General features: G+C 47.2%; 1 protein-coding gene across 1 annotated transcript in view; it reads left to right on the top strand.

Annotated features, from left to right (window-relative positions):
* TTLL4 (tubulin tyrosine ligase like 4) overlaps nt 1-24,163 on the top strand; it is a 39,923-nt gene extending 15,760 nt beyond the window's left edge. The window contains exons 2-19 of the mRNA XM_079925307.1: nt 5,252-6,830; nt 7,720-7,829; nt 8,183-8,246; nt 13,088-13,209; nt 13,653-13,763; nt 14,125-14,201; nt 14,912-15,103; nt 15,204-15,286; nt 15,519-15,647; nt 16,995-17,117; nt 17,420-17,518; nt 17,853-17,987; nt 18,402-18,539; nt 19,830-19,932; nt 20,558-20,768; nt 20,909-20,979; nt 21,384-21,469; nt 21,806-24,163. Coding sequence (XP_079781433.1) covers nt 5,350-6,830; nt 7,720-7,829; nt 8,183-8,246; nt 13,088-13,209; nt 13,653-13,763; nt 14,125-14,201; nt 14,912-15,103; nt 15,204-15,286; nt 15,519-15,647; nt 16,995-17,117; nt 17,420-17,518; nt 17,853-17,987; nt 18,402-18,539; nt 19,830-19,932; nt 20,558-20,768; nt 20,909-20,979; nt 21,384-21,469; nt 21,806-22,064 — 3,594 coding nt within the window. The 5' untranslated portion in view covers nt 5,252-5,349 and the 3' untranslated portion in view covers nt 22,065-24,163. The remainder of the gene's footprint in view (nt 1-5,251; nt 6,831-7,719; nt 7,830-8,182; nt 8,247-13,087; nt 13,210-13,652; nt 13,764-14,124; nt 14,202-14,911; nt 15,104-15,203; nt 15,287-15,518; nt 15,648-16,994; nt 17,118-17,419; nt 17,519-17,852; nt 17,988-18,401; nt 18,540-19,829; nt 19,933-20,557; nt 20,769-20,908; nt 20,980-21,383; nt 21,470-21,805) is intronic.
* Nucleotides 24,164-26,051: the final 1,888 nt, after the last annotated feature.

Consider the following 26,051-nt stretch of genomic DNA (forward strand, 5'->3'; position numbering starts at 1 on the left):
GGAAACTTCAGATCCCAAGAGCCACATACACTCCTGTAATGTAGGAGAGTGATACAGTCAGTGTGTAATGAATAATTGCTTTCTGCAGAAATAGATACTTTGTCCAAGTTGTTCTGGGCCTGGCCCCTGGTGACTTGATGGTTTGAGACAACAGTCATAGATTTTCTAGCATAGACTGCTCGTCATTCACTCTCACTTAAGGAGGAAACTTGAGGCAAAATGACCCCACAGAGAGTGGAAGGCAGAATGAGATAGACAGCTTCTGAATGCTGTCTAAAGATGGCCAAGCAGGATATTTAGATTCCTGAGACTGGATGCTTTAGAAGGAGAGAGGCTGGATCCAGGGACATCAGGCAGGATGCTACTGCAACAGCCCTGCACTTGGTGAGGGGGGTGAGGGACTAGGAATTGGACTGAGCCGGTCATGCAAATAGAAAGAAAAGGATGTTTGAGGCCATTTTGTTTATCTTCAGAATGCTCAGCAGTTCTTTACCTTCCTTTCTTATCCCTTTAAGGGAAAAAAAAATTGTTTCTTTTTTAACAGCTTTGTGGAGGTATAACTGACATTGAAAATATTCATCACCCTCAAGTCAATTAATTTTTAAACTTTGTTCTAGGGAGCCTTAATATCTCATGACGTTTTGCGGGGAGGCTTGGGTGGCATTGCTGAGGAGGAGGCCAGACTAGGGCAGTGATCTTCCTCCTTCTACTCGCATAGCTGTGCATTTATCTGTTACAGAAACACAAGATTTTCCTGTAAAAACCATCATGGAGCTTATGAGGCATATTCATACGAGAAGAGAACACCGGTAAAAGATAGCCTTTACAAAGTATCCAATTAGAGGAATAAATTACACAACAGATATTCATGGGTAGGATGGAGCTCGAGCTGGGCCTGGAAAAGGTAAATATAATATGATAAGGATTCGGAAGGAAGAGGCTGAGTGGAGTAAGGGCCTGCAGACCGGTTTGAAAGGATTAGTACAAGACGAGAACAGGTCATATAACAGAGTTAAAGGTGGAAGGAAATGGAAATACACCTTAAAAAAAGACTGAAGCCAGACTCAGGCTAAGAAGTCTGGAATTTATTTATTGACTTACATGAGAATCATGTAGAAGCCTTGTTTAAAATACAGATCCCTGGCCCTACCTCAGACCCACTGAATCCTCTCTGAAAGTGGGGCTCAGGAATCTGTACCCCAGGTTATTCTGATGCAGGTCGTTGGTGGGCTACTGTGATATTAAAGAAGGACTCATGGAAAATTTTTGGAAAGGTAACTGATCAAGTAACATTTAAGCAAAGTTAACCTGGAGGTTGCCTGCAGAATGGAATTAGGAAGGGCAGACCCTGAAGACACAAACTTCAGTGTGGAAGCTGTTGCAGCAGTCCGGATCTGGGATGGCGGTTGAAATGAAAGGAGGGGGCGTGCTATGAAGAAAGAATCTCTTAGGTTTTGTGACTGGTTTGGCTTTGGAGATTAAGAGAAAGGAAGAAATCAGAAGTGACTTAAGTTTTCCTCTTAGGTGACTGAGGGAAAGAAATTTCCACTGAAAGAAATTGGAATGTCAAGAGTGCAGAGCTAGGGAATTCCCTGGAGGTTCAGTGGTTAGGACTTGGCACTTTCACTGCCGGGGTCCGGGTTCAGTTCCTGGTTGGGGAACTGAGATGCTGTAAGCCGTAAGGCGCGGCCAAAAAAAAGAGTGCAGAGCTGTTCTGACAAGCTGGGCTGAAGTGGTTGGACTTGCCTGTGGAAAAGGTGGAGAAGACAGTTGGCGATGAGGACACAGAGCTTGAGAGAAGTCGGGTCTGAAAAGTGACTCGTCTCCTGCAGGTAATAGTTGAAGTGGTGAGAGCAGATTGGTTTGATGTGGGAGAGAGGATAAAAGAGAGGAGCTGTGGAGGATTTTGGAGCGGACCTCTGGAGGAAAAGGCACTGTTGAAGCAATTGGGTGTGGCTGTGGCAGAGTTCCTACACTGAGTAAAGTAGCAGCAACAAGGAGATGCTGGTAGCACCCCAGTGTTCACTGCAGCACTATTTACGATAGCCAAGTTATGGAAGCAACCCAAGTGTCCAGTGATAGATGAATGGACACAGAAGATGTGGCACATATATACAGTGGAATATTACTTGGCCATAAAAAGAGAAATCTTGCCATTTGCAAAAACATGGGTGGGGGACTTCCCTGGTGGTCCAGTGGGTAAGACTCCATGCTCCCAATGCAGGCGGCCCGGGTTCAATCCCTGGTTGGGGAAGTAGATCCCACATGCATGCCACAACTAAGAAGCCCACGTGCTGCAACGAAGATCCCGCGTGCCGCAACTAACACCCAGGGCAGCCTAAATAAATAAATAAATATTTTTTTAAAAAAAGCAAAAAAAACATGGATGGATCTAGAGGGTATTATGCTAAGTAAGATAAGTCAGACAAGGAAAAACAAATGCCCTGTGGGAAATGGCCATTGCAGACACATACAAGATCTAGAATCCTGTTAGTCACAGAGAAGAGAATCCACTTTACTCTGGCACTAGCCCAGCAGGCCACCCGCAGCTTCTGAAGAGGGTGGGAGTATATCCTTCGCCTTCCTCTTCCTCATTTGGATTAAAAGTGAAGCCAGCTAGATGCCGGGCCACTTGCGTCCAGTGTTCCTGGCACCGAGGATTCGTGTGGAGGGCTGCAGAGAGGCAGACATTGAGCAGTGTGTGCAGAGAGGAGGGTTCTCTTCACCCAGCCCCGAGGTGTGCAGTGGGTACCCATGTCTATGAGGGAAAGTGGGCTTGCCCGCGGTGCAGATGAGGATGCAGTGGTGTGCTCTTGGGCACTTCACCTGCAAAGGGGGCTCAGTATAAACAGTGGAGGAGTGTTTCCAACCTGCCTTTTGTCTTGTACCTGAAGGTTAGGGATAAGTGAGGGAACAGGGCCTAGGTGTGTGTTTCATTTCTATTTAAGAGGCAGCATGGAGTCAAACTCAGGTTTTAATCTAGCCACTCCTTGTTGGTTGTTTAATTATAGAAAAGTTACTTAGCTTTACTGAGTCTTGGATTCATCATCAGCAAATTGAACATAGGGTGTTTGTGAGGATTTGATGAGCGTAGTACCTGGTATTTATTAGGTGCCCAAACTAGCATTCACCAGTTCTAGTGTATTTCCCCTTTATTTACTGTGTTTTTTTCAGTTTATTTATTCAACAGAATATTGAGCACTTATTGTGGGTGAGACCCTATATTGGGGACATCAGGGGAAGGACAACATACTCCTTGCTCCTAGTCAGATGAGTAGTCCATTATTAAAGCTCAGTGTAATACAGACAGTGATGGTGGCGAGCACAGAGATGAGGCATCCTATTTGAACTGGGGAGTCCAGAAAGGCTGCCTGGTGAAAGTGATATTTGAGCTGTTTATTTTTTGTCTGGTGGAAGAGAAGGAAAGGCTTCTAGGGAGCGATACTTGTAGAGACATGAAGGTCTGAGATAGGAGGATGCACGTGACGAGCCACAAGTTGGGTGATATTCAGGGAGCACCAGCCTGAAATCTTGTTTCCTTAGCCCTTTTTGCCGTCACTTTGGTGAATCTGTTGTGCTGCATTGGTGGGGAAAGATGTAGATTCCTGAAAGACGACTACGTGAATTGGGACGTGAGTCTGTTGAGTGTACATGACACACACTCAGGTGTGTGGTCTTAAAAAATCACTGGCAGGATTTGACCCTTCCCTTTGTGTGTGCTTCTCTACCATAAGTGCAGAGTATAACTGTCCCCCGCACAGTATTTCCATAGTTTGGACTTGGTGGAGGTCCATTTTCTGTTACCTTAATTTGCGGTTACTGGCATCATATCTGGTTTTAGCCCTTATGCTGTCTTTTGCCCACTATCATTTTGAATATTGGCAGTGATTTTTTGGTACTCTCCTTGAGAAAGAATCCACATAGGTCAGCCTTTTCAGGAAAAGAGGGCGACATCATGTGGCTTCTGCAGGCTTTTTGTTGGTAGACAACACCAACAGTTCCTGTAGCTGTAGACAGGAATTCTCCTATCAAAATACAAAGTCCTCTTCCCATTGACTGTGTCTCAAATGAAACTTGAGCAAAAAAATTCTCTGCTAATTCCTTCCCTCTAGCCACTCTGAAAACACTTGATGAAGATGCCAGGATTTCATTTAGAATTATCCCAGATGAATGACTTCTTATAAAAGGGTCTTGTATTATTTTTCCCCTGGATGCTGTCATGAAAGCAGACCCACCTTTCCCTGCAGGTGTGAAAACTGCAGAATATTTTGTGAATTTGGCTTAGAAAGCAAGAGACCATACTAAACTGACTGTTGGGAACCCAGAACTACAGGCTGGTTCAGAGGTTTTGCTTTAGAGGAAAGATTCAATGAGGAAATGTAAGAGACACGTTCTCCTTCCCCCAAATCAGCTCAAACTGAAGGCTGGGATTTGGAATAAAGAAAGTTTCTCTCCTCTTCTCGCCTCTGTATTCTACTCCCTGACCTTTCCTGTCCCATTGTGGCTGCTGGAAATAAAGTCACCTTAAATATAAAGAATGTTGGTGTCTAGTTCCATCTTGTTTCTTCTCTTTCCCACCAACACGTTGGTTGGAATTTAAGCCTATATAGTTGGCAAGACACTTGAAGAGACGAAATTACTGTCTCAGCTCCAGGATGCACTCCAGAGGTCAGCAGGAGAAATCTCTGCTCTTACCTGAACTTGTCACATTTAACTGTGAAAAGCAGACCACATCCGGGGCAGCTGAGAATTGGTGAGGGAGCAGTAGATGTAAAATATGCTTCTCAAATGATCTTTGACCATTCAGAATTGGTTGATGAGGAGGAAGGTATTAGCTGGTTTCTCTGCCACACCCAGACTTGCCTCATTCCTAGGCACACTCGTGTCAGGTGAGGGAAGGAAGCCACTTGTGTAAAGTTGTAGATGATGAGACAGAAAGGTGATTTTTTCTTTGGAGAGAGAGGAAAGAACTCTCTGAGTGAGAGGGTGGGAACATGTGAACAGACTTACACTGGTGGCACCTTAGTGTCCCAGTCCTTGATGGAGCCAGCTTTGGTTGCATGAGGGCAGCAGGAAGTCCACTGAAAACACCCTAAGGATCTGGTGTTCTTCTCCCAGGGCCCCAATTGATGACCAAGACTGGTTGCCCAAGAAGTGCTGAGGTGGGGCTCTTCCTTGCCTGGGCACCACTGTAGCATTGTGTCTGTCCTTCTAGGACTGTAACATTCCCAGTTGTCTCTCTGCCCTCCAGGCTGACAGACCTCAAGGATGCGGCTGCTACTGCTGGAAGTACGAGGTTCCTTACCTGAGCTGGGCCATGAGGCCACGTGGCCGTGATGTGGGCTCCTCATGGCCTCAGCAAGAACAGAGCACTACAGTATTGGCCGGGGAAACAGCTTTAAGCCGAGTGGGCCCTCAGGCACAGTGCCTACCCCGCCACCTGAGAAACCCTCTGAGGGCAAAGTCTGGGCTCAGGGTCATCAGCAGGTGAAGCCAATCTGGAAGGTGGAGAAGAAGCACGTGGGAACACGTTCAGCAGAGTTGGGCCCAGGCCTCTTGGGTGTCCCACCGCAGCCCACATACTTCTTTTGCCCCAGCACTTTATGTAGCTCCGGGAGCACGGCTGTCATTGCAGGCCACAGCAACTCCTGTTACCTGCACTCCCTCCCGGACCTGTTCAGCAGCACCCTGCTCTACCGCCACTCCAACTACGGCCACAGACCATACCAGCAGCTGGAGTCTTTCTGCTTGCATTCAAGCCTGTCAGAAAAAAGACCTCTTTCTCTCCCTCAGAAGAGACTCCCTATCAGACTCACTGCCAATAAGGCCACTTCTTCCAAGGTCTCCCCCATGGCATCCTCATCCACAGAACCATACCTCTCACTGGGAGCGGCTGGGGAAAATCCTTCAGGGAAGAGCCTGGCCTCTGCCATCTCAGGGAAGACCCCGTCTCCACTCTCCTCTTCTTCCTCTTCCTACAAGCCCATGCTAAATAACAACTCCTTCATGCGGCCAAATAGCACTAAAGTGCCTTTATTGCAGGCCACAGAAGGCCTGAAGCCAGTATCCTCACCGAAGGTCCAGCTTGTCTCCTGGCATCAATCAGGGGGCACTGGAGACTGTGCACTCCAGCCTGTTGAGCACAAGGTGCCCAAGAGCAGTGGCACTGTCCTAGATGATGACCCTTCCCACAGCACCCTGTCTACCCCCAGTTCCTTAGACGCTTCCACCACCAGTGCTGCCTCTCCCCACTACAACTGGAGTAACTTAGCCACAGGGGCAGAGCCACATCCCTGTGGCCTGGATGGGGACTCTGTTTCCCAGAATCTGACTAAGGAGGTTCGGTTCACTGAGGCTGTGAGGAAGTTGACTGCAAGAGGCTTTGAGAAGAAGCCAAGGCAAGGCTACCATTTTGAACAGTCTTATTTCATGAACCCCAGCTTGCAGTGGGATGTCCTCAACAGGAACAGGTGGTGGAAACCAGCTGTGGTAGGCCAGCAGCTCCCTCAGGAGAATGCTGGAGCAGACAGTAGCGTCCTCCCTGGAGCCTCGGACACCATGGAGCTGGACAGTACAGTCTTCTGTACCAAACACATCAGTATTCACCTCCTTGCCTCACACGCCAGTGGGCTCAGCTGCAGCCCTGCCTGTGGATCTGCAATGAACTCCCCACCTCTTGGAGAAGACAAAACTCCATCTCTGCCTTCTCCCCCTCAGCCCCTTGGCGTGGCCGAGGTGGCCACCCACCTCTCTTCCATCCATCTGGGCAAGCTTGGGAGGGAGGAGCCTAAGGAAGCCAGGAAGCTGGACTCACCTGCTAGGGATATTGGGTAAGTCGGAGAAAGTTTTTGGTTCATTTAAAGCAGTAGAATGTATACATGTTTGGTGACATTGACCGTCTGTCTCTGGAGGTTGGTTTTGTTTCTTAACTGCTGTAGAAGTTTGGTTTTCACTTTAGAGCAGAGGTCAGCAAGCTACCCTTTGCAGGCCAAATCCCACCCTCTGCCTGCTTTTATAAGTAAGGTTTTATTGAAATGCAGCCTTACTCCTTCATTTACTACTGTCTGTGGCTGCTTTTTTGTTATAACCGTAGGGTTGAGTAGTTGCGACAGACTGAATGGCCCACAAAACAAAATATTTACTGTCTTGTCCTTTAGAGGAAGAGTTTGCTAAGCCTTGCTTTAGGTTATAACCAGGGAAAAATAAGAATTCCAAACATCATGTGTTGCAAACTGTGATTTCTCTACTTAATTCCAAACCAAATCAGATTCTCAGTCAGTCCTGGTATGACAGCCGTTTCAGAGTTAGGGCATACACATACTTGGCTTCTTCTCTTGTGCCTTGTTACTTCTCTGGAACCGTGGTCCACCAAGGCCTTGTTCTGAGTTCCCAGAGAGAAGTCTAGGGACCTTTGATGTCTATTACCACACATTGATTGATGGTGTTTTGTATTCAGAATTTTGTTTTTATATGCCATGAGGGACGTCAAAGAAGATGGAAGACATAGTGCCTCTCTGCAGAATAGGGGATGTAGGGTTGAGGAACTATGGCTAGACCTAAGCTCTGAGGACAAGAGGAATAGTTGTAAGGCCCAGGCAAGGGCCAGCAGATTGGTGACTGGGGAAGAGACAAACATTGGGAGATGATTAAGGAATGAGAATCCAACTGTGACCGCTCTTATGGAGTTGGCTGGGCTGGGGGCATGATTCTTTCTTATAGTTCAGCTACTGACCTCCAGCTAGACCAGGTTGAAGCTGAAGATCTGGAAGAAGAGCTAATAGATGGTTTGGAAGACTGCTGCAACCATGATGAGAATGAAGAGGAGGAGGGTGAGTAGGGGACCCTCTCACCTCCAACTGGGCATGGGTCACCACCGCTAGGGAAGGGGACTAACAATTGTGTACCAGATCCTTAACTCACTTTGTCACCTACATTCATCATTCGCCTTGGGGGTCTAAGGGTAGTAGTGGCTTTTGGGGGACTTGCTCTCTAGTCCCCCATCCCCCGAGTCTTGCCTTCTCCCTGCTGCTGTCGAGCTTCGGGGGCGCCATGCAAGGCAGCAGCGGGTGCTTGTGGCTCTGTAAGAAGGCTGAGCCAAGATGTCTGAGGAAGAGCTGCCTGGGCTTGGTGACTTTGTGTGGCAGCCTCTCCTAGCTGGGACTTCTCTGCTTTTCACCCGCAGGAGACTCAGAGTGCTCCTCATGCAGTGCTGTTTCCCCCAGCGAGTCAGTAGCAGTGATCTCTCGGTGAGTGCTGGCTGTGCAGATCGTTGGTAGAGGCCCATTTTCCGTCTCTTTAAGATTATAAAGAGATTAATCACCTAAGTCATTAATTAATGGCCCTGTTAACCCTAACTCATTTTTACCAAATTTTTACATTAGGACTTTCGTTTTTAAACAGGAAACAGTGGAAGGGAACCGAAGCATATTTTATCAGTGGGGCTTAAAAACAGTACCAAGTTTCTTAGGCTGCAGTTTGGTCTTTAGGCTTCAAGAAATTGTTCAGGTAAAAAGCAAATAATTTCAAGAAGTATTTAGAAAATTAATAACTAATTAATGAAGACCCATATTGTTTGAGGTAGATTCTTAGTTAGGCTACCCACTTGAGGGTAATTGCCACCTTGCATTATGAGTATGTCCCACAGGCAGAAACAGTTCTGAGATAGATATACTGCTAACTGGAGCTTTTTGCAATGCTCTTCTGCTCCCTTCAGAGGTTAGTTTTATAAGACTGATGTTGACCTTAGTAATAAGAAATTGAATTTAAAATTCGCTAGCCTTAATCTAGATTATTTTGTTGGCTGCCCTTTGTGGAATCTGAGTGATACCCATCTCTAACTAGGGAACCAACAAGTCAGTCTCTTAATGTAGACCCTTCTTTTGTAAAACAGATAGTTGTAGAATGCTGTATAACTGAGATGGGGAGTCCAGGGAGAGGAAGGAATGCAGGACTAAGAGGAAATTACTGTAAATGAGGACATGTCATTGTGCTAAAGAGTTTTAGAACTTGCTTAAGGATCATATAGATCAACTTTCTGGGTAGAAAGTTAACATTCTTCAATATAATCTTCCTTGTTTCCCTCATCACTTCCAACCTTGTCTCAATATGAAGCTCTGTCTTCATTAATTATTATTAGATATTAAAAAGAACCTTCATGGGCTTCCCTGGTGGCACAGTGGTTAAGAGTCCGCCTGCCAGTGCAGGGGACGTGGGTTTGAGCCCTGGTCCAGGAAGATCCCACATGCCACAGAGCAAGTAGGCCACAACTACCGAGCCCACGTGCTGCAACTACTGAAGCCCGTGCACCCTAGAGCCCGTGCTCTGCAACAAGAGAAGCCACCACAATGAGAAGGCCATGCACCTCAATGAAGAGTAGCCCCCGCTCTCCGCAACTAGAGAAAGCCCACACGCAGCAACAAAGACCCAATGCAGCCAAAAATAAATAAATAAAATAAATTTTTAAAAAAAGAAAAGAAAAAGAACCCTCACAAAGTACTAAACATTAAAGTTTTTTTCTTTTAAAAAATAATTTCTACTGAAAATGTAAAAAAAGCAAAATTTCTATTCTAATTTTAATTAAAATCTGGCCATATGTGTTGAGGCTTGCCTAGCATGTGGAGCACCCAGATTCTGCTTTCCTTTGTGTCAGTTGTGCCTTAGATGAAGCTAAGAGGAAAAGTTAGCCTCACCTAAGATTAGTATGGACAAGGCAGGCTGCATCTCTGAATGTGATGGTGCACATTCACATGGTGCAGCGGCCGTACTAGTTTTAGAGTCCCAAACTAACGAGGTGGAGAGAGTTGTTTGGAAAGTGGAGAGACAAAATTGGGACTTTCTGTGAAGATTAGTAGAAATCCTATCATAGGTATCCTGAATCTGGTGCATAAATTCTGTTACTTTAAGCCTAACCCATTGTTCTTTCAGAAAAGCAAAACTACTCCTGGTCATATATATTGGATGTTGACTAAGCACCTCCACTATCCAGAAGAGAAATATATTTAACATTTAATTGACTTGGAACCCCTTTTCCACACTTAAGGGCGATCTAGGTTTGTGTTCAGGCCTACTTCAAGGCAGCTGAACAGCCCTTTATTTAACCTTTCTGATTTATAAGATAAAATTCACAAAAGTGTTTGTTAATTATTTGCTCATTAATTAATTTAACTTCTACAAAATATACAGTCTATATGAAGCTTAAAACATGAGTTCAAGCAAATGGAGGTTGATGAATTCTAAACTACTTTGCATTTTGACTAAAATCAGAAATATTTTTGGATTGCAAAATCTTATTTTTTCCCAATTATGAAAGATTTATATATTTATTATAGAAAGTTTTGCAGTCACAGAAAGATCATTGAAATCACCACCTCTGCTTCTCTATTCAGCAATAGTTTATTACATTTCCTGTTCCATATTTTTTTTTCTAAGAATTGTGTAAATTTAGAGATGGTAGTCATCAAGTCCAGCCTCTTTTTTTCAGACATGAAAATTGAGGAGAGAAGTTAAGTAACTATTTGCAAGGTCAAGGTTTCTAGCACTGCTAAACCAGAAGCCAGACCCATTGAGGTTAAGTTCAGTACTCTTGAGAGGCAGCTAACAAAGATATTTATTTTTTTAATAAAACTTTTGAGACATTTGTAGATTTCCACGCAGTTTTAAGAAATAATACAGAGATTTCCTGAATTCTTTACTCAGTTTCCCCCTGTGGTAACATCCTTTTTTTTATTTTGGCTGCATTGGGTCTTCATTGCTGCCCACGGGCTTTCTCTAGTTGCGGCGAGCCAGGCTACTCTTTGTTGAGGTGCGTGGGCTTCTCATTGCAGTGGCTTCCCTCGTTGCAGAACCCGGGCTGTAGGTGCATGGGCTTCAGTAGTTGTGGTGCACGAGCTCAGTAGTTGTGGCTTGCGGGCTCTAGAGCACAGGCTCAGTAGTTGTGGCGCAGGGGCTTGGTTGCTCCGCGGCATGTGGGATCTTCCCAGACCAGGGCTCGAACCCATGTCCCCTGCATTGGCAGGCGGATTCTTAACCACTGTGCCACCAGGGAAGTCCCTCCTGTGTAACATCTTGCAAACTGTAGTACAATTTAGTACAATCAAGACATTAACATTAGTGAAAATGTAAACATTTCCGTCACTGCAAGAATCCCTCCTGTTGTCCTGAGAGCACACTTCCTTCCTTCCTACTCCCATCCCCTTCTTAAGCCCTAGCAACTGATAGTTTTGTTATTTCAAGAATGTTATACAAATGGAATGATAGCCATATATAGCCTTTTGAGATTAGCTTTTTTTACTCAGCATATTCTTTGCAAATTCATCCAGGTTGTTGCGTGTATCCATAGTTCATTCCTTTATATTGCTGAGTAGTGTTCCACGGTATCAATGGACCACAGTTTGATTAACCAGCCACCTGCTGAAGGATATTTTGTTTGTTTCCAATTTTTGACTATTACGAGTAAAGCTGCTCTAAACAACTGTGTACATATTTTTGAGTGAACATAAGTCTTCACCTCTCTGAGATAAATGCCCAGGAGTGTAATTGCTGGGTTCTATGGTAATTGCATGTTTAGTTTCTTTAGTTTGATTTTTTTTCTTTTTTGGCTGTGCCACACAGCATGTGGGATCTTAGTTCCCTGACCAGGGATTGAACCTGAGCCCCCTGCAGTGGGAGCACAGAGGCTTAACCACTGGACTGCCAGGGAAATCCTGCATGTTTAGTTTTTTAAGAAACTGCCAGAACTGTTTTCCAGAGTGGCTGCACCATTTTGCATTCCTATCTTGTCTTTGTTTTTAAACATTAACTCATTCTCCTTGATTTTCAACAATCTTAAATTCTGATACTCAGTAAATGGAAAGCCTTTAAAGTAAAATACTTTGGAAATGAGGAATAGAGTTGAATTAATTGGATTTATTTAATTAGGAATTAATATTTAACTTGACCCAATAAAATGCACTAAAAATCTCTAAGGTTTGAAACACTGAAGTGTTTTACATACAGTGCCTATTTCTGTCGTGCTGCAAAATAACAAGTAGAGGGCTTCCCTGGTGGCGCAGAGGTTGAGAGTCCGCCTGCTGATGCAGGGGACACGGGTTCGTGCCCCGGTCCGGGAAGATCCCACATGCCATGGAGCGGCTGGGCCCGTGAGCCATGGCCGCTGAGCCTGCGCGTCCGGAGCCTGTGCTCTGCAATGGGAGAGGCCACAACAGTGAGAGGCCCGCGTAAAAAAAAAGAAAACAACAAGTAGAGTGGCTCTTTATAAGCTAAAAATTAATCCTAAAAAATATTTGTGGATCATATAGCTCAGTATAGAGAGTAATAACTACTCTCTCCACTTTCAATTCTGTTTGAAGAAATGGTCTGGGTCTGTCAATAGATAGTTGAGGTTTTCACTATTTTGAGACTCCTTGAGCTAGCCTTGGCCAAGACATTGTTGGAATAACAGTAGGGACCCCATGGCCCACTGCCGCAGATTCCCAGACATGTGTTACCACATTGTTATGTAAAAATAAGATGTTAACGAATCATTTTTAAAACAGAGAAGAGCATTAATCAACCATATATTTTCAGATAAATGTAAAATGAGTTAGGAGTAGCACTACTTCTTTTCTTCTGTTGCCTTTTTCCCCCTTTTCTTTTTAAAAATCTCTATATCTCTTCTTAGTTCTTTTCTACCTTTTCTGCTTTTCCTCCTTTTTAGTTACCCATATCATTCTTTTTCTCTCCTTGTTATTTCTCTTAGTCTTAGTGTAGTATATTCCTCTACTAGTATCCACTCAAAGTCATTACCTGCTCTCTGAGAACCAGTCTTTTCAGGAACCTCCTCAGCCTGTGGCTTGTCATAGGAAATTTTGGAGTTGTCTCATAGAATGAAGTATTGGAAAACTTTGTCTTTAGGTGATTTTTAATGGTGTGACTGTGTATAGGTTAGCCGTAGCACCTTATGGATTAATATTTGCAAAATGATTATTGAGCACTTGTTTTTGTAGAATCAAAGTGTAAAAGATAGTGCCCTGGAAGAAATATGTAATAGTAACAGCACTCAGGGCTGTGGCTTTCCCTTTCTCTACCACATTTCTGTTTTTCATCTTAGGAACTGTATGGAGATTCTGACCAAACCCCTTTCCAAAGAGAAAGTTGTCCGACCAGCCCTCATCTACAGTCTCTTTCCCAACGTGCCCCCTACCATCTATTTTGGCACTCCGGATGAGAGAGGTAAACCTGGCCAAGTGTCAGCTCAGAAGAACCCCCAGGAGAAGGATGCTAGCGAAGTTGGGAGGGGGTGGCAATAGGGTGGAAGGGGCTTTCCAGAATGCCTGTATTGGTGCTTGGTTCCCTGCCTGGCTCACCAGTCTGGTGGGGGATCTTTATCTTGTCCATCCTTTGGCTGACCCTCTCAGCCCCATAATTTCATGATCATTCTTGCCCTCTAACCTGTGTCTTTCCCCTTTCAACCGCCTCTCCTCTCTGTTTTCCTCATTCCTGTGCAGCCTCCTTTCTTCCCCAAAGTGTGCTCCTTTCAAACTCTGATATGGGACAATACTTAGTGACTTGCCTACCCAGGGAAGGCTGAGCAACAGTGCCATCTTTTACCTCTTCTCACCATGACTTTCCTGCTCTTCTCCACACTCTCCCCCCACCTCCCTGCTTTCCCCCAGTGGAGAAACTTCCCTGGGAGCAGAGGAAGCTGCTCCGGTGGAAGATGAGCACAGTGACCCCCAACATTGTCAAGCAGACCATTGGACGGTCCCACTTCAAAATCAGCAAGAGTGAGTCGCTTGCCTTACTTCGAGCCTGTCCTCTGCCCCAACAGATGGGCTTTGGGCGGGAACGGAGCCCTAGATACCTCCTGTTATGTGGGCACCCTGTCCTGAAGTTTCCAACTTCATAGGAGGACATAGGTCTGAAATCCCTCTGGGCTGGAGTCTGTTCCTCAAAATTGGAAGACAGAGGCCCATTGTTCTAGTCCTGACCCCAGGGCCTCATGTAGGACAGCTCCATGGCAACTCTTAGAAAACCGGGGCTGGGAGCTATGCCCAGGCCCAGTGGTACTTCTGGGGCCTCTGAGCCTCTGTCTGTCCCAGGGACTGAGCTGCAAGCAGGACTGACTTCCTGATGTGCCTTCTGTAGGGAATGATGACTGGCTGGGCTGCTGGGGTCACCACATGAAGTCTCCTAGTTTCCGATCCATTCAGGAGCATCAGAAGGTAGGGGCCCTTTCTGAGCCATTCTTCCCCTGGACTCTGGATTGGGCAGGAGGAGGCTGGTATTGGAAGTGGGGGAAGAGGAGGATGACCATGGAGAAGTCAGGAGGGTTCATAGGGGAGTGTAGGAAGTGTAGGAGGCAGGTGCAGGGTGAGCCCCCAGCAGATCACGCATGTCTAGTAGTAGTTCAGCTGCGGTGTCTTAGATAGTTGCAGCCTCTAAAAGACACTTTTCCTCTAGTGTCTTGAGATGCAGTGTCAGTTTTCAGTTTATTATGTTTCTCCTGTAACCGCTGCGCATTGCCTCCATTCCTCCAAGCTGAATATGTGTAAAGAGGACTTTGGTCTCATGCTGGAATGAATAGTCCCTTTTCCCCAGGAAAGCCAGGTAGTTTCCTGTCTTTGTCCTACAGGCATGGAAAAAGACTTAACAGCTTTTTCTTTGCTCTTAAGGTGAATATTATGTCTGTCTTAGTTACTATTTTATGTCGTGAACTGTTGACTCCTAAAGGGCACTCTGTTTTGTTGTGTTTGTGTTTTAATCATTTTTTGGTGAACGCTCAGCAGCTGAATACTTAAGGACCTTTAGACGGTGATAATCAGATGGAACAGGACCTTTGAATGTTGAAATGGTGTAGTGAACCTTGCTGTCTTCCTTGTGGCCTCACCTGGACTCTCTCTGTCCCTACTCTCACCCTTTGTCCCTTCTGTAGCTAAACCACTTCCCAGGTTCATTCCAGATTGGGCGAAAGGACCGACTGTGGCGGAACCTGTCCCGCATGCAGAGCCGGTTTGGCAAGAAGGAGTTCAGTTTCTTCCCCCAGTCCTTCATCCTGCCCCAGGATGCCAAGCTTCTGCGCAAAGCCTGGGAGAGCAGCAGCCGCCAAAAGTGGATTGTTAAACCAGTGAGTGGATCACGGCAGGTGGCAGGCCAGGGCCTGAGAGTGGGAACAGCGGAGTGTCTGGCCAGGTAAACAGCTCCTCTCCTCTCCCCTTGACCTCTAGCCGGCATCTGCTCGAGGCATTGGCATCCAGGTCATTCACAAGTGGAGTCAGCTCCCCAAGCGAAGACCCCTTCTGGTACAGAGGTGAGCCGGTCTCCAGCTCAGATCCCGCTCCCCGTTTCCCATCTTCTCAGCCTGGAGGTTCCCTTTTCATGATGTTATTTTGTCCTTTGTCCTCCCAGCCAAAAAACTTCCTCAGCCAGCTGTTTAAAGGTCTTTGTCCTGGAGACCGTTAGCTGGCTTTTGCCATGGCTCAGTTACCTACCAAGCCCTATCTCATCTGTCCTGTCCCTGAAGCTGGCCTTTCCCTGTGTAGGTATCTCCACAAACCCTACCTCATCAGCGGCAGCAAGTTCGATCTGCGAATCTATGTTTACGTCACCTCCTATGATCCTCTACGGATTTACCTCTTTTCAGATGGACTCGTCCGCTTTGCCAGTTGCAAGTATGTGGTAGTGGTGAGGCCTCATGCTGACAGCTTTGGGGATTTGCTTTCGCTCCAGGGAGGGAAGCCAAAGGACACCAAATAGGAAAATAACCAATATTTTGGTAGTTTTTGTTAGCAAAGGAGAAGGTAGGGTGCCTTTGGGAAAACCTAGTCTTCCTTTTCTCCTGTGTGTCTCCTTTACTACACTTCACTTCTGACACTTCTGGTCACCAAATGTGTGGGGTTTTTCCCCCACACGAAGCAGTTCTACACAACACCAGGTGAGTGTCCTACAATTGAACTCAATTCTGACACTGTCTACCTGGAGATAGCATCAGATCCCACAGGTTAAGGACTCAGTCTCATCAGGCTGCCCCTCTCTACACCACCTCAGATGCCAGTTGCAAGTGCAGGGTGCCGCATGTGTTTCTGACCAATTGGTATAAATCAGAGGTTCCCATGACCCCCTCCTTGGGGCCGGGGCTGAGGGGTATCAATTTGATTAATTTGCTAGAGCAGCTCACTCAACTCAGGAAAAGAGTTTACTTATGTTTACTGATTTATGAAAGATGGATGTGATAAAGGGTACAGAAGAACAGCCAGATGGAAGAGATGCACAGGGCAAGGTATGTAGGAAGAGGCACAGAGCTTCTATGCCCTCTGGGCTGGCTGCTCTCGCAGCACCTCCAGAGCTTTACCCACCCGGAAGCTCTCTGAACCTCATATTTTGGGGATTTTTATGGAGGCTTCATCACTTAGGCATGATCGATCATTAACTCCATTTTCAGCCCTTCTCCCTTTTTAAGAGAATGGGAGTTGAGTGGGGGGAGTTGAAACTTGCAACTGTCTAATCATGGCTTGGTCTTTCCAGTGACTGTCCCTCATCCAGAAGCCATCCAGGAGCTTACCCAGTGTCGCCTCATTAGAACAGAAGACGCTCCTGTCACCCGGGAAATTATGAGTTTCAGGAGCTCTGTGTCGGGAACTGGGGTCAAAGACCAAATCTGAGAACAAAGATGCTCCTTGTACTCTTACCACTTAGGAATTTACAAAGGTTTTAGGAGCTCTGTGTCAGGGGCTGGGCGCAGAGACCAATATGTATATTTGTTATTATAAATCACAGTTATATGTGGAAGGGGAAATAAGGAGGTCCTCTGCTTCACTGAATAGGGAGGGTCTTCCTGCAGGACTGAGGTGGGATAAATTGGGAGATGAGTTTATCTGTGGTGTTTTGGAAATCTTACCAGTAGGTGTACTTCTCAGACGCTTGTGCATCGGAAAAGATCTGTCCACTTGTCCTTTGCCTCCTCAGGATGTGGGGAAATGCTTGGACCGTTAATCCTCTGCCTTTCCTCTCACTTCCAGGTATTCCCCTTCCATGAAGAGCCTTGGCAACAAGTTCATGCACCTGACCAACTACAGTGTCAATAAAAAGAATGCCGAGTACCAGGCCAATGAAGACGAAACGGCCTGCCAGGGCCACAAATGGTACCCAGACAGTGTCCCCATCAAGTGGAGGTCTAGAGGAGCACAGGGCTCTGGGGTTTGGGGAGGTTTCGGGGGGGTGGTGAGTGGAGGATTAATATAAGACCCAGAGATTATATAAACACTTGGCAATTCAGAATTGGTCTGTTTGCATCCAACTCATTTCTGTCTTAATTCAAAACATCAAAAGAAGATATATGAAGAAGATACCTTTGGGCCTCTCATTCCTTTTCCTTTCTCTTTTCTTCATTGCTCATTCATAGACTACAACCCTAAATTCTCCCTCCTCCTCTCCTGCCTTACAGGGCACTGAAGGCTTTATGGAGCTACCTGAGCCAGAAGGGAGTCAACAGTGATGCCATCTGGGAGAAGATAAAGGACGTTGTTGTCAAAACGATCATCTCGTGAGTCACACTGCCACCCTGGGTGTGGGGCCTGCCACTGAAACCCCCCTTTTCTTATGGGCCTCCACCCTGCTGTGCTCCAGACTTTTGACCATGCTGTCAAAAGTTCCGTTTCTGAGGACAGGGTTTAGGAAGGAATGGATAAGACTTAAATTCTGCTCTTCTACTGAACTTCACCCCCAGAAGCTGGCTCCAGATCACAGACATCTCTTGAGAGCTTCTTTTCCTGGGTTGCTTCTGTCCTCCTGTCTCTGAGCCACTCCATTGGCAGGGCAGCTCTAGGTAGAGCCTTTGGGAGGAGCTGAGCTGAATACTTTCTCCTCCCTGTGACTAGGTCAGAACCCTATGTGACCAGCCTGCTGAAGATGTACGTGCGGCGGCCCTACAGCTGCCACGAGCTCTTCGGTTTCGACATCATGCTCGATGAGAACCTCAAGCCCTGGGTCCTGGAAGTCAACATCTCCCCAAGGTAGGTATTCTCAGGACACTCGCAGTAGAAGCCTTTCTGTGTCTTCAAGATCCTGTTTCTGCTCCAGTCTTGCTGACTTTGGGAAAACCTTTCCTTCACTAGAATATGTGTTTTCCCTTCATGGTCTGTTTACTCATTCCCTTATTCTTTGCCGTTATCTCAGGGTTCTCTGACATTGGAGACAGATTGTTAAAAGTTACTCTTTTAAACTTGATGCCTACTGCTTGCTTTTCCCTAGCAGGGTCATGGGCAGGAACCACCCTGTGTGAGGTTATTCACTATCCGTGGGGCAAGAAGACCCCCGTGATGGCGCTCATGAGTTTGGATGTAAATGGGGCTGGCATTGACTGGGACTTGGGACTGGAAACAGTTTTGGCATCTGCTTTTACCACTCTTTGCATCCTTTCCCTGAAGCCTCCACTCCAGCTCTCCACTGGACATCAGCATCAAAGGCCAGATGATCCGTGACCTTCTGAACCTGGCGGGCTTTGTTCTGCCCAGCGCAGAGGATATCGCTTCCAGCTCCAGCAGCTCCAGCAGCTCCACCGCCAGGTCGGCCTCCGTGCTTGTCTGCAGCTCGGCTGGCAGCATGAGCAGCCCCATAGGGACTCTGGGAAGGGGTGGTGTCTGGGTGTTCACTCCTGCTTGATCTCTCTTACTGCTCGGTCTGCCCCTGCAATCTACTCACACACCACTGCCATGTCAGTGCCCCTAAAAGCCTGTTTGCTTAATTGCTCCCCTGCCCAGGAATCCCTACAGGTCCTGGGGAATCAGCTTTAAATTCCTCAAGCAGGGGATTCCCTGGCAGTCTAGTGGTTAAGACTCCACGCTTTCACTGCTGAGGGCCTGGGTTCAGTCCCTGGTCGGGGAACTACGATCCCACCAGCTATGCGGCACAGCCAAAAAAAAAAAAAAATTCCTCAAGCAGACATTCAAGGCCCCAGCCTCTTTTTCCCAGGCACCCCTCCCTTAATTCCTCTTCCCAGCTCCTGTGCTCTGACAAACTGGATCGCTCATAGAACCTCAAGGCTGGAAGAATCCTTAAGGATCAGTTAGTCTAGTCTCCTCTCTGAAATGTTCACTGCTTCTCATTTTTCCCCTGTGGTGTCCCCTCCTCTGCTCATGGGGTTTCTTCCTCCTTCCACTCAGCAAGACCTCCCTGTTTCAACCTCACCCATCCATCAAAGCCTAGCTGAAGGCAGCATCTTCATGAAACCAGCTCAATGTGGGCTCTCTCCTCCACACCCCACAAAGCACTCAGAGCCACTCTTGAGGAAAGGGAGCTCAAGTTTTTGGTAACAAAACTTGCTTTCCCCACTGTACCTTGTAGACTTATATTTGGCTCTGTGCTATAGTTATTTGTCATTTGACACATGCCATCCTGTGAGCTTCTTGGAGGCCATCTTTGTGTCTCTCTCAGCAGTAATTGTTGTAATGTGGGTGATGAAACTGAGGTGCAGGGAGGTCAGGGAATTTGTCCAGGATTACATAGCCAGTAGGGCCAAGCTGGATATTTATTATAGTAAGTGTTCACTAAATTAAGCTAAACTGAGATATATACAATGATTGTTCCATGGTCCTCCTTTTTTTTATCATTTAAATACAACTTAAAGAGGGTGCTTTGTACTCTTTTAGTTCTTACATGGCACTTCATCTTTGAGTCTCAGGCTACCGGAATGCAGTGCATTGCAGTCTGATTTACTCACGTAACGAACTTCTGTCCATCCTTCTTTGTCTTCTCTTGAGAAGGGTGTCTTCCTGGGCTGAACCCTCTCTCTACATGTCCTCAGGATGTGAAGCTGCTGACCTTACCCTTTGCCCCCTTTCCACCCTCTGCCTTAGCCTGCCCAGCTCCCCCAGGGACAGATGTCGAATGGCCCCAGAGTACTTCACTGCACAGAAGATGAAGAAAGCCTATTACCTGACCCAGAAAATTCCTGATCAGGTAGGAAATTGCCTTCACCCCAGTGCTAGTAGAAAGCTTCCCTGGTCAAACCTGTGGAGCCCCAAGGCAAGCAGTTTTTCTTCCCTCTAGGGCAGGGTTTCCTACATCCCCTGATGTGCAGGGATTTGTTGGAATGTATGTCATTCCGGAGGGAGTTGATGGCCCTTATCACATGTTCAACAACCACTCCTCTTAGCAAAGTGCTGTACCAGCCCACCCTTCTTGTAGAGCTGTAGACCCTTGGGTTTCTTTCCCTGAGGGGCACTGAGCTCCTGGAAGGCTTGACTTTCTCTGAGCAGATGAGGGAGTCAGATGGAAGTGTGGCGGACACGAGGCTGTGGCCAAATCTGGATTCTGATCTTGACTGCATCCAACAAATCGCTTAACCTCTGTGCCGCCTGTCTCCCCTCACCCCAGCCAAGAGTCTCTTCATCCCCCGAATAAGCTCAGCAGACTTGGGGATAGATGAGGCCCAGAGTGGGCCCACCAGACTGCCTTGGTGGTCCTTTGGTCCTGGAGCCTTAGGACCCCGGAGCTGTACTCCCCATCCCCCAGCTTTTTGATTCTCTGCCTCTGGCTTACACTCTTTGTCATACCCTTCTCCCCCCTGTTCCTTGGGCCACAGGACTTCTATTCATCTGTGCTGGATGTCCTGACGCCAGATGATGTTCGGGTTCTGGTTGAGATGGAGGATGAGTTTTCTCGCCGTGGTCAATTTGAACGAATTTTTCCTTCTCGAATCTCTTCTCGCTATCTCCGCTTTTTTGAGCAGCCACGATATTTCAACATTCTCACCACCCAGTGGGAACAGAAGTACCATGGCAACAAGCTCAAAGGTGATGTGTCCTCCCTGCCCACATGCCATGTTTAATGAGAGATTAAATCCCAATAGACCAAGAAGTGGGCCTCTGTGGCAAGAAGAATAGGCCAGTTGGTTCCACCCTCTTAAGTCCCACCCTTGTTAATCTTGTCCTAGGAGTAGATCTGCTTCGGAGTTGGTGCTACAAAGGGTTCCACACAGGATCCATCTCTGATTCTGCTCCAGTGGTGAGTAGTGCCATTGGGGTGAAGGGGGACAGTCCTACCTCAGGCCCCTCCCTCTTCCACCTTAAGAGTGCAGCATGGGTTGGGTGTAGGTCCAGACCCTCTCACTTCTTCCCAAGGTTCTGCAGGTCTCTGTGTCTCAGGACCCTTCCCTTTCAAGGGAATAATTGCCTCCAGGATTCCCTGGATGCCTTTCTTTCAAGGATCAGATGCTTTGTAGCCTCAGCTTCTTGTCTGAATCAAGAGAGGACCAAGACTTCTCCCCATATGGGCCCATTCCTGCAGGGTAGGGAAGGGAAGAGCCCTTTGATCACTCAGAGGTAGAGCTGGGAAAGAGTCCTAAGACCCAGACACTCTCCCCTGACCTCTACCTCGCCCTTTGGCCTCATTGCTTCCTTTGCTTTTAGTGGACTCTCCCGACATCAATTCTGACTGTCCCAAAGGGTGATGTGACGCTCAATGATTTCTCCAAATCAGAGACTGGCAAGCTGGGGTGAGTGCTGCCTGGGCAAGGGAAGAGTGTTGAGTGTGAATTCGGGGAGTTTTCCTCCTCCCTCTCTTCCCAGAGTATGATGAGCTCAGCGTTCTCCAGTTGGGGGTTGGTGGGAGTATCAGAATATGCAGCCACAGTATCTTCTTCCTGGTGGCTCTTGGTATGCCCAGTAAAGCTGAGCTGGAGCACAGACTCATCCGCAAAAGCAGCCACTTTCAGCCATACTGAAATGAATACGGTGAATGCCTGCTCTAGACTCTGAAGGTAGCAGGTCGTGGGTTAAAGTCTCAGCTACACAATGTCTCAGCCATTTCTTCCTCCCTCTATTCCCTTCAGAAAACATGGCTCCTCCAAGGGAAGCATACCACTCTCTGGAGATGGGACCATGCCCAAGCCCACGAAGACCCAAGCTGGCCTTTCCCCTCTCCCCAGGAAACCCAGTTCCTCAAAGGACAGTGAGGACACCAGCAAAGAGCCCAGCCTCTCCACCCAGACGTTACCCTTGATCAAGTACTCTGGGCAGACTTCGAGGCTTTCTGCCTCCTCCACCTCCCAGTCAGCTGGTGACTCCCTCCTGGCTGCTGTGAGCCTGTGACGGGCCTGCCTCCACCAGCCCCTGCCCAGGCGCACCAGCGTTAGCTACCTCATGGGAACCGGCTGGCCGGCCAGCCTGAGCTCCCACCCCTCCACCTTGCCCCTCCTCAGAGTATTTTTTGAAGTGGTTGAGTTGTAGAGGGGGGTGTCTGGCAGACTGGAGGGGTGGTGGGGAGGGGAACAAGGTGAGGAAGGTTCACTGGCTGGCACCTCATATCTCAGTGGAGAAGCCAATGATGGCCACTCAGCCTTATAAAGCAGGGTTTGGTTTCTACTTTGAGAGAGCCATGTGTGGTTTGTTTTAGGCCTTGGTGCAGTGACTGAGTTATGGCTCAAGAGGAGGAAACATACTGAACATATTCGGGCCTGAAGTCCCTTGCTCTCTATATAATTGAGGAGGTTTCTCTGAGGGTCCTTATTTCCTCAGGTCTCACCCTCCTGCCTCCCCAACCCCCTGTCCTGAGGAGTCACTTTCAGAAGCCTTCAGACCTCCTCAGTAGATAAGCAGGCAGAGGCCATGACATGCTGAACCATTTCCTATCGTCCTAGTCTTGGGGGCATCCCCACCTCCAGACCATTTCTCCTTTCATATACCCACCCAGCCAGTAGCCCTAGGTCTTCCTATTCTGACCTCACATCACTACTTGTTCAACCTTCTAGACTTCTCTCTCATGGATTTTACCCCTTCAGCTCTTGTCTCCCTGTGAGGTGAGAGGTTTTATGAACTTTGTGAATTTCCCATAGCTGCAGTAAAGGAGCCCAGATAATCCCACTTGCTGTTGCCTGTCTGGGTCCATATATCAAAGGACGCAATCCAAGGGGAGGGTGGAAGGAGCTGTGGTTCCCCCTTCACACTCTCTGGTGTTCGGGGTCTGGCTCACAGGTTGCTAGGGCATGCAGACTCTGGTGGCCTGGAGGGCGGGTTCCAGGAGCAGCCACCACTGTAGGATGGGCTTCCAGTCAGGCTCCTGACTAAACCTTGTACTCTGAACTGGATCTGCCTCCCCAAGACTCAGTAAACAGTGAGGGTTCAATAAATGTTGACCACGTGAACTGTGCGTACGGAGGTTTCACAGGACACAAACACCTAAGCCAGAAGCTCTGCCTCTCTCTCTCTCCTGGGCCCAGGGGGAAGCCAAGGTGGGAGGGTTTGGATCAGAAAGGTTGTTTTCACTTGAACGATGCTCCTCCTTAACCTGGCACTTCCTGGTTGCTGCTCGCCCCCTCCCCAGCCCTACAATCCCTTTACTTCATTTCATTTTTCTGTCAGCAGGGCCCAACAAGAAGCCAACTGGCTCCTTGACTCAGTTACCCAGGTTTTCCCTTTGACGCATCAGGCAGGATGCTCTGCTCACGGTCTGACCCCAGGCTTTCTCTGCCTTCATTCTTGAGCTTGGGAGAGATATCCTGCTTTGTGGCTCCAGGAGTTCTGTGGTGAGTTGGGAGGGAGCCCTGGAAAAATCACTGAGAGGCCTGACTGCGTTCAAGGCCACACAGTTGATGTGTGAAGGCCATGTTGACAGTTGTGAAGAAAGCTTGATGGCAAAGTCCTGGGTCACTTCTGTGCAGTGGTAAGGACTTCAAAGTCAGGTCCGTAGGAGAGGTCCTTGACAGTCCTGTTAAATCTCTTCTGCTAGACTTGAAGCCAACTCCCTCTTGTTCTGCAAGAGTGGGTGCAATATTCTAGTGCAAATGTCAAACCTTGTGACGAGGGCAGGAAGCAGCATTCCTAGGAAAATTAGCCACCTGCTTAAGCAGTTTTGTTGTGGCTCATCCTCTGGTGCAAAGGCTTAGGTGTGGAGGCCTGATAGAGCTGTGCCACTCCCTGGGAACCAGCTTCAATCCTTTGCCTTCTGAGAATCCCCAGATGGACAGCACAACCATTCCCATCCCCGTAACTGGAGAAGGGACCGCAGCATGATGGGAAGGAGGGGAGTGGGCTGTGGGGAAAGTAAATGAGTGATGGAAGTAGAGTGTTCTTAGTAGCTTAAAACATGTTTATACTTTTAAAGTTTTCATCACCTTTGAGTATCTGGTGTGTGTGTGTGTGTGTGTGTGTGTGTGTGTGTGTGTGTGTGTGTGTGTGTGTGTGTGTGTGTGTGTGTGTGTGTGTGTGTGTGTGTTGCTGGGTTGGAGAAAGGAATGAGGCTACTGTGTCATACTTCCCTTTCAGCCTTGAAAGAAAATGAAATCTTGCTTATTAAGAATTCAGCATACATACTTAACAATGCATACGTACAGTATGAGGTATTCAGCTAAATAAGGAATTTGGGGGAAGTAATGAGATTTTTGGGAAAGTTTAAATTTGAGGGTATAGTAGAGTAGATGTTTGTCAGAACATGTCAGTTTTTCCCTAACTTGATAACGTACCCAGTCCCTGTTTGGAGAAAGGGGAGCAAGTGCTCCTGAGTCAGGGAATGCAGTGTGCAGGGTATTTCTGAAGCACTGGAGTAAGGATTTGGGGGTGGGGGCCGGGGGTGGGGCGGAAGGAGGGTGGTTACCATTTCTGTTTACTTCAAATTCACTCAAGCTTGATCGGACACTAAGGAACTTAGAATGAATACTTAATGGAGAGGTGGCATGGGGATAAGAAAAGAGCGTGAACCTTGGAGTCTGACCTAGGGCTCAAATCTCAGTTCGTTTGTGTAGCCTTGGGCATGTCATCTAACTTTTTAAAGTTTTTAAATAATGCGAATTTAATACCTACATTGTAAGGTTGTGAAAATTAAGTAAAACATAGTAAAAGCACTTAGGACATAGGACTTAATGCATGGTTACTCCTTTCTCCATTTGCTATCCAAGCCCTGTTCCTTGATTAGGGAAAGGCAGGGAAGAAATGTAAAACCCTTTCCACTAAGGAATGAAGCAGCTATGGAGACATTTTAGAAGTGAAGAAGGCCAGAACAGGGTTTGGCCTGGGTGATACCTCATCACCCCTACCTTCACTGTATCACCATTATTCATTTCTACTGTTTCACACTTTGTTGGGGATTTATTTCTTTAGTTACATATTTCACAGACAGAATGCAAATTAAAAGTATGTGAATTGGGCTTACTCAGTCCTATTCAGAGAGAAGCTTTGATAAGAAAGGGAGCGTAAGGGAGCAGTGGATGCCTGGGGGCTGGAGAGGGGAGGAGCAGGGCACAGAAAATAGAGACCTTGAACTGGAGCCAAAGAACATGCACGAATGTAACAGCTGTGCCGAGGGGACGCTTGTCGTTACAGGTACATTCTTATGATTTGAGGCTATTTAGTTGAGGGTGATTGTGCCTCCTGTGACCCTATGGAAAGGACACACCTTACTGCCCTCTGGGACCATCCAACAGTGGGCCAGTGCAGGAGGTTGATAATCCAGGTGCACAGTCTGCTCCGCTTCCCTCCACAGCTGAATTCGTTACCCAAATAAGGTAGTCACCAAAGGCAGCCGGGGGACCTCCTCTCCTGGCTTCCTCTGGATTTGTCCTAAGACTAAGCTCTGTTTACAGTATGGATTCCCCAACTGCTTTGAAACAGTGATGGTTTTCAGAGGTGTGGAGTTGAGGGAGCTCCGTTTCATGCCACTTGAGAGTCTAATCCAGCCTCTCGAACAACACTCGGTCATTTAGATCTCCCTGTAGCAGTTTGCACCCTTGTTAATGTCAGGCTCATTTGACTTGACCGTTCCTCAGCTTTGGAGCATTGAGAGCTGCAAGCAGCCTTTATGCTGCTCTTGGCAGATTTCTCATAGGTGAAAGAATATGAGAAGGATCAATAGCAAGGTGGGTGTTTTCTAAAACCCATTTGTGCCTTATTATAATGGACTGAGACACATGGAATGCTACGGACTGTCATGGGGAAATCCAACACAATTTTAAAAAGATAATAATCTCTAAATCTCAACTAGTAAAATGAGGAGACCAGAGCTTACCTTGTAGGGTAGTTATGAGGGTTAAGGGGGCGGGGGGGCAGAATATACATAAAGCATCTAGTCAAGTGCCTGATACATAT

Source organism: Stenella coeruleoalba (genome assembly GCF_951394435.1).
Source record: "Stenella coeruleoalba genome assembly, chromosome: 6".
Lineage (NCBI taxonomy): Eukaryota > Metazoa > Chordata > Mammalia > Artiodactyla > Delphinidae > Stenella > Stenella coeruleoalba.